The sequence below is a fragment of the Heteronotia binoei genome, chromosome 21 (genome assembly GCF_032191835.1).
Source record: "Heteronotia binoei isolate CCM8104 ecotype False Entrance Well chromosome 21, APGP_CSIRO_Hbin_v1, whole genome shotgun sequence".
Classification (NCBI taxonomy): domain Eukaryota; kingdom Metazoa; phylum Chordata; class Lepidosauria; order Squamata; family Gekkonidae; genus Heteronotia; species Heteronotia binoei.
Window position 1 is genome coordinate 2,737,137 of NC_083243.1, and position 12,781 is coordinate 2,749,917.

The 12,781-nt window shown below is 53.1% G+C and overlaps 1 protein-coding gene across 1 annotated transcript in view; it reads left to right on the forward strand.

Moving 5' to 3' along the window:
* The window catches only part of FANCM (FA complementation group M), a 111,465-nt gene extending 103,370 nt beyond the window's left edge, over nucleotides 1-8,095 (forward strand). The window contains exons 22-23 of the mRNA XM_060261362.1: nucleotides 1,483-1,774; nucleotides 7,876-8,095. Coding sequence (XP_060117345.1) covers nucleotides 1,483-1,774; nucleotides 7,876-7,990 — 407 coding nt within the window. The 3' untranslated portion in view covers nucleotides 7,991-8,095. The remainder of the gene's footprint in view (nucleotides 1-1,482; nucleotides 1,775-7,875) is intronic.
* The last annotated feature ends 4,686 nt before the right edge of the window (nucleotides 8,096-12,781 follow it).

A 12,781-nucleotide genomic window follows, 5' to 3' on the forward strand; every position in this document is an offset into this window, starting at 1 on the left:
CTATCAGGTCACACACTCATTAGCATATTAGGCCACACCCATCTGCGATCATCAAGTGCAAACTGAACTGTGGCAGTAACTTTTCCAGGCCCTGCAGCAATTCTAGCCGGCCAGCCAGGCCCCAGGGAGGCTGCTGCACAGTACAACTGGGCTCTGTGATCCCTGCCTGGCCCTGGGGAGGCTGCTGCACAGCGCAGCTGGGCCCCACGATCTTCGCTGGCCAGCCAGGCCCCAGGGAGGCTGCCACATGGCTCAGTTCAGCCCAGCAATCCCCGAGGGCCGCACCAAGTGACCTTGAGGGCCTCATCTGACCCTCGGACGGAGGTTCCCCACTCCTGTCCTAAGGGCTTTTCAGAGAGTGAAGAGCCCGGGTGAGAGGACTGCTGAGAACTAGTCATCTAGTTCTTTGAGTTCGGTCAGGGAAGGGTGATTTGAAGTATTCCGGCCCATCCTCTTCTGCCTCCAGGATGAGAAACCCTTGACCAAGAGGTTGCTTTCATTTAGCCAGCTACACAGAGGGGAGAACTCCATGGGCAGCAGGATTTAGAGCAGAGGAAAGAGGGCCTAGCGAGGCCTGCAGGCCCCAGGGAAGCCTGCTTAGGAGTTGCTGGGAAAAGCCTACATCGCCCAGGATCCCCTCTGTCCCTCTGATTGGGTAGCGAGGGGTTTGGAGGGAAGGGTGGGGCCTGGGAAGAGAATATAAAGGCCAAGCCCAGGAAGGGGGTGTTCTTTCCCTGGAAGGCTGAGCTGGAGGCAGGCTGTGCCTGAAGAGCTTGAGCAGGGGAAAGCTCCCTCATCCAAGGCAAGGGGTGAGTGCTGGTTAGTAGTTCAGGGACTGTAAGTTCAGACGCGTTAGGACTTTTATTTTCCCTCCACCCTTTTACTGTTTTATGCACCTTGGTTGCTATATTGCATTGACCTTTTCATACACCTTTTTTCCCTGTTGTTCCCTCTGCCTGGACCTCACGCCCATCATTTGACCTAAGCTAAGGGAGGCCTGAAGGGTTTGGGAGGGGACTCTGGGGCTTCTCAAGGGAGACCCTTAGCTCAGAGCGGTGGCAGCAATTAGCAAGGCACCCTCCTCCCCAAATCATGACAGAGGGGTAAAACAGGAAGAGCTTCCAGCTAGTAGGAGAGTTCTAGTGGTTAAGCAAGGCAGGAAAGCACCGCCTTTACCAACACCAGTAAAATCAGATTTTAGGAACATTTGAGGGGGGGTGGGGGGAAGAATAGATACGAATTGTTTTCATAATCTATAACACTTTATGCCCTATATTAGTGACTGTAAAATAGTGGAAGAGGCGGCTGTGGGATGGCTGACTTTCCAGGGTCCTCAAGTCTGTTTTTATACCTTGGGCATCCCAGCTATTCAGACTGTTCCAGCTGATCCAGAACACTGGATTTTCAGAGACCCACCCCACCCCCTTCCCTCCCCCCACTGGTTCCCTAGAGACATCTAATTCTCACGCCTCACCCTTGCAGGAGAGGCCCAGAAAGACTTCCACCGAACCCAGCCCTACGACGGAGTGCTGTCGGCATTCATCCGGGCAGGGATCCGGGTTCTCTTCAGCTCCTGCCAGGAGGAGACGGCCGGGCTGCTGAAGGAGCTGGCTCTGGTGGAGCGGCGCAAGAACGCTGCCATCCTTGTGCCCACGGAGGTGCAAGGGCCCGGGCAAGAGGCTTTCCAGTTCTACCTGAGCATGCCCTGCATCAGCTATGCAACGGCCCTGGCCTTGTGCCACCGCTTCTGCTCTGTGAAAGAGGTGACAAACAGGTATGCCTGCAGATGGCTCGAGATGGGGGGCCACGTCAGCCCGTCTGTAACACGAAAAAAGAGCCAGAATCCAGAAGCAATTTGGTGGCAGCTGACCTCAGAGCCCGGGGGGGTTCATTTGGGGAGAGGCGGTCTTGTTGAAAGTTCTGCTGGGCTCCGGCTCTTTTCCAGAGTGGGAGACAGGAGGCTCCGGGGTTATTGGAAGAGAGGGAGGGCTGTGGTTTCCCCCTCCCAGCATGGAGGTCTCTTCTTGGACATCTCAATGAGTGACTCACCCTTTCCAAAAAGTCCCCCCTCCCCACCCCCGCCGAGGAAGGTGATGGTGTTGATTTCCGCAGATGCATCCTGGGTTCCAAACTTCCTTTCGGCCAGCATCATTCATAGGGTTGCCAATCCCCGGATGGGGTAAATAAGGAAACTCGCGGTGTGGAGTTGAGGCAACGCAAGGGAAACGCCGCGCACCAAATGTTGCAACATAAGCGCAAAACACTCTTTTACTCAACCACTTTATCACTGTAATTCTTAAATGTCCTTCAAAGCAAGTCAACTGTCCTTAGCAGAGACTCAAACTTTAAACGTTGCCAGGTATGGAAACCTGCTGCCTTCTTGTCTTCCCGTTGAGAGACGCAGAGAGCCCATACTGGGTGGGGACGGCCTCTGGCCAAGAAGGTCCCAAATCCCTGACTCTTTCCCCCAGTGGGGCAGGGGAGGGGAGACGGGGCCCATGGCTTCTGTTAAAGGACACGTCAGCAAGACGAGAGATCCAGTCCCGGATCTTCTCCCCCATCTCATGATGCCGTTTGGCCTCGGTCACAAGGAGAGTGGAACAGTTAGCAATGCCCAGCACACTCGACGCGAGTTTCCTTTTGGGCTGCCTTGAAAGCAGCCCCTTTGCTGGCTTCCCTAGCTGGGTCCACCCGGTGGAGTCCTCCAGAGAAGCTTCTGCCCTAATGAAGTCCAGACAAGCAGGGGGGGAAACGTGCCACCCCCCACCCTCTTTCCCTGCTTCCTTCTCTCTCTCCTCTTTCCCCCTCCCCCTTCCTGTCCTTGCTGGATCCTCCTCTCATGCCCCACTCACCTCCTCTGCAGCCCTTGGGGATTGTCCGGGTGTCCCCGGTGGGCTAGACCAGCCAGAGGGGCTACTGAGATTGCATCAGGGAGGTCTTTCTAGGAGGTCTCGGCATTTCCCTGCTGGTTATCTGGGCTTAGCTGATGAATGTAAGAACATAAGAGAAGCCCTGTTGGATCAGGCCAGTGGCCCCTCCAGTCCAACACTCTGTGTCACATAAGAACAGAACAGAAGCCGTGTTGGTTCAGGCCAATGGCCCATCCAGTCCAACACTCTGTGTCACATAAGAACAGAATAGAAGCCCTGTTGGATCAGGCCAATGGCCCATCCAGTCCAACACTCTGTGTCACATAAGAACAGAACAGAAGCCGTGTTGGTTCAGGCCAATGGCCCATCCAGTCCAACACTCTGTGTCACATAAGAACAGAATAGAAGCCCTGTTGGATCAGGCCAGTGGCCCCTCCAGTCCAACACTCTGTGTCACATAAGAACAGAATAGAAGCCCTGTTGGATCAGGCCAGTGGCCCCTCCAGTCCAACACTCTGTGTCACATAAGAACAGAATAGAAGCTCTGTTGGATCAGGCCAGTGGCCCCTCCAGTCCAACACTCTGTGTCACATAAGAACAGAATAGAAGCCCTGTTGGATCAGGCCAATGGCCCCTCCAGTCCAACACTCTGTGTCACATAAGAACAGAATAGAAGCCCTGTTGGATCAGGCCAGTGGCCCCTCCAGTCCAACACTCTGTGTCACATAAGAACATAAGAGAAGCCCTGTTGGATCAGGCCAGTGGCCCCTCCAGTCCAACACTCTGTGTCACATAAGAACAGAATAGAAGCCCTGTTGGATCAGGCCAGTGGCCCATCCAGTCCAACACTCTGTGTCACATAAGAACATAAGAGAAGCCCTGTTGGATCAGGCCAGTGGCCCCTCCAGTCCAACACTCTGTGTCACATAAGAACAGAATAAAAGCCCTGTTGGATCAGGCCAGTGGCCCATCCAGTCCAACACTCTGTGTCACATAAGAACATCAGAGAAGCCCTGTTGGATCAGGCCAATGGCCCATCCAGTCCAACACTCTGTGTCACATAAGAACATAAGAGAAGCCCTGTTGGATCAGGTCAGTGGCCCATCCAGTCCAACACTCTGTGTCACATAAGAACATAAGAGCAGCCATGTTGGATCAGGCCGGTGGCCCCTCCAGTCCAATACTCTGTGTCACATAAGAACATAAGAGAAGCCCTGTTGGATAAGGCCAGTGGCCCCTCCAGTCCAACACTCTGTGTCACATAAGAACATAAGAGAAGCCATGTTGGATCAGGCCAATGGCCCCTCCAGTCCAACACTCTGTGTCACATAAGAACAGAAGAGAAGCCATGTTGGATCAGGCCAATGGCCCATCCAGTCAAACACTCTGTGTCACATAAGAACATAAGAGAAGCCCTGTTGGACCAGGCCAGTGGCCCATCCAGTCCAACACTCTGTGTCACATAAGAACATAAGAGAAGCCCTGTTGGATCAGGCCAATGGCCCCTCCAGTCCAACACTCTGTGTCACATAAGAGCATAAGAGAAGCCATGTTGGATCAGGCCAATGGCCCCTCCAGTCCAACACTCTGTGTCACATAAGAACAGAAGAGAAGCCATGTTGGATCAGGCCAATGGCCCATCCAGTCAAACACTCTGTGTCACATAAGAACATAAGAGAAGCCCTGTTGGATCAGGCCAGTGGCCCCTCCAGTCCAACACTCTGTGTCACATAAGAACAGAAGAGAAGCCATGTTGGATCAGGCCAATGGCCCATCCAGTCAAACACTCTGTGTCACATAAGAACATAAGAGAAGCCCTGTTGGATCAGGCCAGTGGCCCATCCAGTCCAACACTCTGTGTCACATAAGAACATAAGAGAAGCCCTGTTGGATCAGGCCAGTGGCCCCTCCAGTCCAACACTCTGTGTCACATAAGAACAGAATAGAAGCCCTGTTGGATCAGGCCAGTGGCCCCTCCAGTCCAACACTCTGTGTCACATAAGAACAGAATAGAAGCTCTGTTGGATCAGGCCAGTGGCCCCTCCAGTCCAACACTCTGTGTCACATAAGAACAGAATAGAAGCCCTGTTGGATCAGGCCAATGGCCCCTCCAGTCCAACACTCTGTGTCACATAAGAACAGAATAGAAGCCCTGTTGGATCAGGCCAGTGGCCCCTCCAGTCCAACACTCTGTGTCACATAAGAACATAAGAGAAGCCCTGTTGGATCAGGCCAGTGGCCCCTCCAGTCCAACACTCTGTGTCACATAAGAACAGAATAGAAGCCCTGTTGGATCAGGCCAGTGGCCCATCCAGTCCAACACTCTGTGTCACATAAGAACATAAGAGAAGCCCTGTTGGATCAGGCCAGTGGCCCCTCCAGTCCAACACTCTGTGTCACATAAGAACAGAATAAAAGCCCTGTTGGATCAGGCCAGTGGCCCATCCAGTCCAACACTCTGTGTCACATAAGAACATCAGAGAAGCCCTGTTGGATCAGGCCAATGGCCCATCCAGTCCAACACTCTGTGTCACATAAGAACATAAGAGAAGCCCTGTTGGATCAGGTCAGTGGCCCATCCAGTCCAACACTCTGTGTCACATAAGAACATAAGAGCAGCCATGTTGGATCAGGCCGGTGGCCCCTCCAGTCCAATACTCTGTGTCACATAAGAACATAAGAGAAGCCATGTTGGATCAGGCCAATGGCCCCTCCAGTCCAACACTCTGTGTCACATAAGAACAGAAGAGAAGCCATGTTGGATCAGGCCAATGGCCCATCCAGTCAAACACTCTGTGTCACATAAGAACATAAGAGAAGCCCTGTTGGATCAGGCCAGTGGCCCATCCAGTCCAACACTCTGTGTCACATAAGAACATAAGAGAAGCCCTGTTGGATCAGGCCAATGGCCCCTCCAGTCCAACACTCTGTGTCACATAAGAGCATAAGAGAAGCCCTGTTGGATCAGGCCAATGGCCCCTCCAGTCCAACACTCTGTGTCACATAAGAACATAAGAGAAGCCCTGTTGGATCAGGCCAATGGCCCCTCCAGTCCAACACTCTGTGTCACATAAGAACATAAGAGAAGCCCTGTTGGATCAGGCCAATGGCCCCTCCAGTCCAACACTCTGTGTCACATAAGAACATAAGAGAAGCCCTGTTGGATCAGGCCAATGGCCCATCCAGTCCAACACTCTGTGTCACATAAGAACATAAGAGAAGCCCTGTTGGATCAGGCCAATGGCCCCTCCAGTCCAACATTCTGTGTCACATAAGAACATAAGAGAAGCCCTGTTGGATCAGGCCAATGGCCCCTCCAGTCCAACACTCTGTGTCACATAAGAACATAAGATAAGCCCTGTTGGATCAGGCCAATGGCCCCTCCAGTCCAACATTCTGTGTCACATAAGAACATAAGAGAAGCCCTGTTGGATCAGGCCAATGGCCCCTCCAGTCCAACATTCTGTGTCACATAAGAACATAAGAGAAGCCCTGTTGGATCAGGCCAATGGCCCATCCAGTCCAACACTCTGTGTCACATAAGAACATAAGAGAAGCCCTGTTGGATCAGGCCAATGGCCCCTCCAGTCCAACACTCTGTGTCACATAAGAACATAAGAGAAGCCCTGTTGGATCAGGCCAATGGCCCCTCCAGTCCAACATTCTGTGTCACATAAGAACATAAGAGAAGCCCTGTTGGATCAGGCCAATGGCCCCTCCAGTCCAACATTCTGTGTCACATAAGAACATAAGAGAAGCCCTGTTGGATCAGGCCAATGGCCCCTCCAGTCCAACACTCTGTGTCACATAAGAACATAAGAGAAGCCCTGTTGGATCAGGCCAATGGCCCCTCCAGTCCAACACTCTGTGTCACATAAGAACATAAGAGAAGCCCTGTTGGATCAGGCCAATGGCCCCTCCAGTCCAACACTCTGTGTCACATAAGAACATAAGATAAGCCCTGTTGGATCAGGCCAATGGCCCCTCCAGTCCAACATTCTGTGTCACATAAGAACATAAGAGAAGCCCTGTTGGATCAGGCCAATGGCCCCTCCAGTCCAACATTCTGTGTCACATAAGAACATAAGAGAAGCCCTGTTGGATCAGGCCAATGGCCCATCCAGTCCAACACTCTGTGTCACATAAGAACATAAGAGAAGCCCTGTTGGATCAGGCCAATGGCCCCTCCAGTCCAACATTCTGTGTCACATAAGAACATAAGAGAAGCCCTGTTGGATCAGGCCAATGGCCCCTCCAGTCCAACATTCTGTGTCACAGAAGAACATAAGATAAGCCCTGTTGGATCAGGCCAGTGGCCCCTCCAGTCCAACACTCTGTCACACAGTGGCCAAAAAAACCCAGATGCCATCAGGAGCTTGACCAGTGGGGCCAGAACTCTAGAAGCCCTCCCACTGTGTCCCCCCAAGCACCAAGAATACAGAGCACCACTGCCCCAGACATAAGAACGTAAGAGAAGCCATGTTGGATCAGGCCAATGGCCCATCCAGTCCAACACTCTGTGTTACACAGGGGCCAAAAAACCCAGGTGCCATCAGGAGGTCCAGGACTCTAGAAGCCCTCCCACTGTGCCCCCCCCCCCCCCCAGTACCAAGAATACAGAGCATCACTGCCCCAGACTGAGGGTTCCAACAATAGGCTGTTGGTAATAGCCACTGATGGACCTCTGCTCCATATGCTTATCCAATCCCCCCTGAAGCCGGCTATGCCTTCAGCCGCCACCACCTCCTGTGGCAGTGAATTCCACATGTCAATCACCCTTTGGGTGAAGGAGGACTTCCTTTGATCCATTCTAACCCGACAGCTCAGCAGTTTCATTGAATGTTCTTGCTCTGTGGTGGGTGAAGCCTTGGCCTGAGCCAGAGGGGCTGAAGTGAATGGGGGCTGCTCCCTCTGTCCTCCTTGTTCCCCCACTTGCTGTCCTGTGTGCCGCACTGCAGGTGGCTGGAGCCTGACCGACTGCTTCTTCCGTTTTCCCCTTCCCTAGTTCCCCGAAGGAGCTGGCAGCCCGAGCCCAGGTGAGCCTGCAGAAGGCCGAGGAGATCTACCACTACCTCCGCCACGGCTTTGACAAGCAGATGCTGCCCGAGAGGGTCACGTGACGGGCTGTGAGGCTGAGCCGGCGGCCCCACCAAACCGATGCACTTTACTGCGATCGTGAACCGATCTTGTAAGATGTGTGTAAATAAAGGTCCTTGGGAAAGAAATCCCGTCTGTAGCAGAGGTGCCCCTGTGGGCCCAGCTGGTGGCTGTTTCCTCAGCCCTACAGGAGAGGGAGAGGAAGACATCCAAGCTGATTCCAGGCTTGGAGCTCCTTCGCTACAGGGAAGCGCTCCGAAAGAGTCTGGGGCTTTTCAGTTTAGAACAGAGGCTAAGGGGGACATGATAGAGGCCTAGGAATTATGCATAATAAAGCTTTTAAAAATGATGCATGGGGTAGACAGGGTGGAAGCTGAAGCGCCAATCCTTTGGCCGCCCAATGAGAAGGGAGCACTCCCTGGAGAAGCCCCTGTTGCTGGGAAAGACAGAAGGCAAGAGGAGAAGGGGAGGGCAAAAGAGGAGATGGCTGCACAGCGTTACTGATGGAACTAACACGAATTTGAGCAGACTTTGGGGGATGGTGGAAGACAGGAGGGCCTGGCGTGACTTGGTCCAGGGGGTCGCAAAGAGCTGGGCTTGACAACAGGGTGGGCAGAGAGAACCTTTCCTCCCCTTCCCAAAATGCTCCCACTTGAGGGCATCCAGCGAAGCTGATGGGCAAAAGGAAAAGCTACTTTATAAGGCAGGAGCTTAAAAGATGAAGCTGAGGCCTGGCAACGCTTTCAAGAGGACAGGCTCTGAAGAGCTGCTCCTGGAAGCTCTGCCGTTTCCCCTTCTGCTTGCAGCCTGCCCCATCGTGCAGTGGCCCCGCCCAGCAGGGGAGCAAAGGATAGAAGGCAGTGAGCATTAACCCACGAGGGGAAAGGTCTTCTAGGCTGGAGCTCTGATTTTGGGGGGGTCAAGCAGCTCAGAGCTCTCTCTGGAGGCTGGGAGGGGGCAGAGGAAGAGATCTGCTGCCACCTTGTGGATGCTGCTGCTCCTCCTCTTTGGCATTAACCGCCCCCCTCCCCTCCCCCAATTTCTGCCAGTGCTCTGTAGAGGAACGAAGGGATAATCGGCATCTTGTTTGCAGTTTTGTAATCTCAGCCTGCTACAGAAGTGACGCTGGACTGGTTAGGATGTACCCAAAGACTTGCAAGTGAGGACAGCCCAACCGGCTTGAAATATTGGCTGAAGCCTGGTCCTCACTGACCTGTCGCTGATTTGTTCGCTACCTTTCCAGTCATGAGGCCATCTAGCCAATGTGTCAGCTTGCAGAGGCAGAGACCAAGTCTGTCTTTCCAGCCCTTCTTTATGCCCCCAAATCTGCTGTAAAACCCAAAGCAACAAAGACATCATAGAATCCTAGAGTTGGAAGGGACCTCCAGGGTCATCTAGTCTAACCTGCTGCATAATGCAGGAAACTCACAAGAATCTCCCCCTAAATTCACAGGATCCTCATTGCAGCCAGATGGCCATCTAGCCTTTGTGGAAAAACCTCCAAGGAAGGAGAGCCCCCCACCTCCCGAGGAAGCCTGTCCCATTGAGGAACCGCTCTAAACTCACAAACCCCTCCCCCTAAATTCACAGGATCCTCATTGCTGTCAGATGGCCATCTAGCCTCTGTTGAAAAACCTCCAAGGAAGGAGAGCCCACCACCTCCCAAGGAGGAAGCCTGTCCCACTGAGGAACCGCTCTAGCGGTCAGGAAGTTCTTCCTAATGTTGAGCTGGAAACTCTTTTGATTTAAAACCCTTCCCTGACAGGACAGGATCCAGGGTGCCCTGGTTCTCTGACTTGCTGTGTGAATTCAGCAGGCCCCAGGTGGAACAACAGGTTAGTAACCCATCTGCTCTGACATGCACTCCCCTTTCCCTGGCCTTGGGATCCTTTCTTGTCTCCTTACTTACCAGAGAATGAAGTGATGGCCATCGGAATAAAGAGCCTTAGAAGATTTGATTGATTAATGGAGAAGTCTATCAGTGGCTACTAGCCCTGGTGGCTGAGGGGAACCTCCACATTCAGAGGCACTGATCCTCTGGATCCCAGAGCCAGGAGGCAACATCGGGAAGGCCTCGGCCTCTCTGCCCTGTTGTTGGCCCTCCAGAGGAACTGGCTGGCCACTGTGTGAGACAGGAGGCTGGACTAGATGGACCCTCCCTGGTCTGATCCAGCAGGGCTCTTCTGAGGTTCTTATGAAGGCCTCAGCCTCTCTGCCCTGTTGGCCCTCCAGAGGAATTGGTTGGCCTCTGTGTGAGGCAGGAGGCTGGACTACATGGACCCTCACTGGTCTGACGCAGCAGGGCTCTTCTGAGGTTCTTATGAAGGCCTCAGCCTCTCTGCCCTGTTGGCCCTCCATAGGAAATGGTTGGCTACTCTGTGAGACAGGAGGCTGGACTAGATGAACCTTCACTGGCCTGATCCAGCAAGGCTCTTCTGAGGTTCTTCTCAGGGGAAGGCCTCAGCCTCTCTGCAGCTGCCCTTTCAAGGACAACCTCTGCCAGATCTATGGCTAACCCAAGGCCATTCCAGCAGGTGCAAATGGAGGAGTGGGAATCAAACCCGGTTCTCCCAGATAAGAGAGCTCTGGCTGACCCAAGGCCATTGCAGCAGCTGCAAGTGGAGGAGTGGGGAATCAAACCCGGTTCTCCCAGATAAGAGAGCTCTGGCTGACCCAAGGCCATTCCAGCAGGTGCAAGTGGAGGAGTGGGGAATCAAACCCGGTTCTCCCAGATAAGAGAGCTCTGGCTGACCCAAGGCCATTCCAGCAGCTGCAAGTGGAATCGTGGGGAATCAAACCCGGTTCTCCCAGATAAGAGAGCTCTGGCTGACCCAAGGCCATTCCAGCAGCTGCAAGTGGAGGAGTGGGGAATCCAACCCGGTTCTCCCAGATAAGAGTCCGCACACTTAATCACTACACCGAACTGGCTCTCCCTTTACCTCCCCCCCACCCCACAACAGACACCCCATGAGATGGGTGGGGCTGAGAGAGCTCTGACAAAAGCTGCCCTTTTAAGGACAACCTCTGCCAGAGCTATGGCTGAGCCAAGGCTATTCCAGGAGGTGCAAGTGGAGGAGTGGGGAATCCAACCCAGTACTCCCAGGCAAGAGTCCGGGCACTTAACTGCTACACCAAACTGGCTCTCAGAGACCTCCGTGGGGTGCAATGCCCTTGCATTCATCCAACATCTTCTCCAGGCAAACGGATCTCTTTAGTCTGGAGATGTGCTGTGATTCCATGGGATCCCCAGGTCCCACCTGGAGGCTGGTGTCTCTACTTCCAACACGGGGAGGAAGGGGGCAGTTGGCCTCAGGACGCTGGGAGGGGCTGCAGGAGCAGCTGGGCCCAGCCCTGGAGCAAGCCAGCTTCCCTTGCCCCCAAGCCCTTGAGGCACACAGCCAGGAAATGGTTAGCATGGTTTTCATTTACACCTAGCCCTTCTCCCCAGTGGAGACGCAGAGCCCCTCATGACATTCTCCTCTCCTCCCTTTAAGCCTCGCAACCACCCTGCAAGGGAGGCCAGGCCAGAAAAGTGCAACTGGCCCAAAAAGGTTACCCAGCAGGCTTCCACAGCAGAAGTGGGGATTCGAATCCAGGTCATCCAGATAACAGCTTGGGACTCTCTCTCTGAGAGCCAGGTTGGTGTAGTGGTTAAGTGCGTGGACTCTTATCTGGGACAAGCTTCCCCATTCCTCCACTCACACCTGCTGGAATGGCCTTGGGTCAGCCATAGCTCTGGCAGAGGTTGTCCTCAAAAGGGCAGCTTCTAGGAGAGCTCTGTCAGCCCCACCCAGCTCACAGGGTGTCTGTTGTCGGTGGGCGGGGGGAGATAAAGGAGATTGTGAACCTCTCTGAGTCTCTGATTCAGAGAGAAGGGCGAGGTATAAATCTGCAGTTGTCTTCTTCTTGCCAGTTTGGTGTAGTGGTTAAGTGCGTGGACTCTAATCTGAGAGAACCAGGTTTGATTCCCCACTCCTTCACTTGCAGCTGCTAGAATAAGAACGTAAGAGAAGCCATGTTGGATCAGGCCAATGGCCCATCCAGTCCAACACTCTGTGTCACACAGTGGCCAAAAAAAATATACACACTGTGGCTAATAACCACTGATGGACCTCTGCTCCATATTTTTATCTAACCCTCTCTTGAAGCTGGCTATGCTTGTAGCCGCCACCACCTCCTGTGGCAGTGAATTCCACATGTTAATCACCCTTTGGGTGGAGAAGTACTTCCTTTTATCCGTTTTAACCCGACTGCTCAGCAATTTCATCGAATGCCCACGAGTTCTTATATTGTGAGAAAGGGAGAAAAGGACTTCTTTCTCTACCTTCTCCATCCCATGCATAATCTTGTAAACCTCTATCATGTCACCCCACAGTTGACGTTTCTCCAAGCTAAAGAGTCCCAAGTGTTTCAACCTTTCTTCACAAGGAAAGTGTTCCAGCCCTTTAATCATTCTAGTTGCCCTTTTCTGGACTTTCTCCAATGCTATAATATCCTTTTTGAGGTGCGGCGACCAGAACTGCACACAGTACTCCAAATGAGACCGCACCATCGATTTATACAGGGGCATTATGATACGGGCTGATTTGTTTTCAGTTCCCTTCCTAATAATTCCCAGCATGGCATTGGCATTTTTTATTGCAATCGCACAGTCTTGACATTTTCAGTGAGTTCTCTACCACGACCCCAAGATCTCTCTTGGTCAGTCTGTGCCGTCTTCTCTGTCTCTTTTGCGCGTGTGTAGCTAGAAGTCATGGTGACTGACCCCTACTGGGGGCCTGGAAGATATTCACAGAGGTGGCTGAATGGAGCCT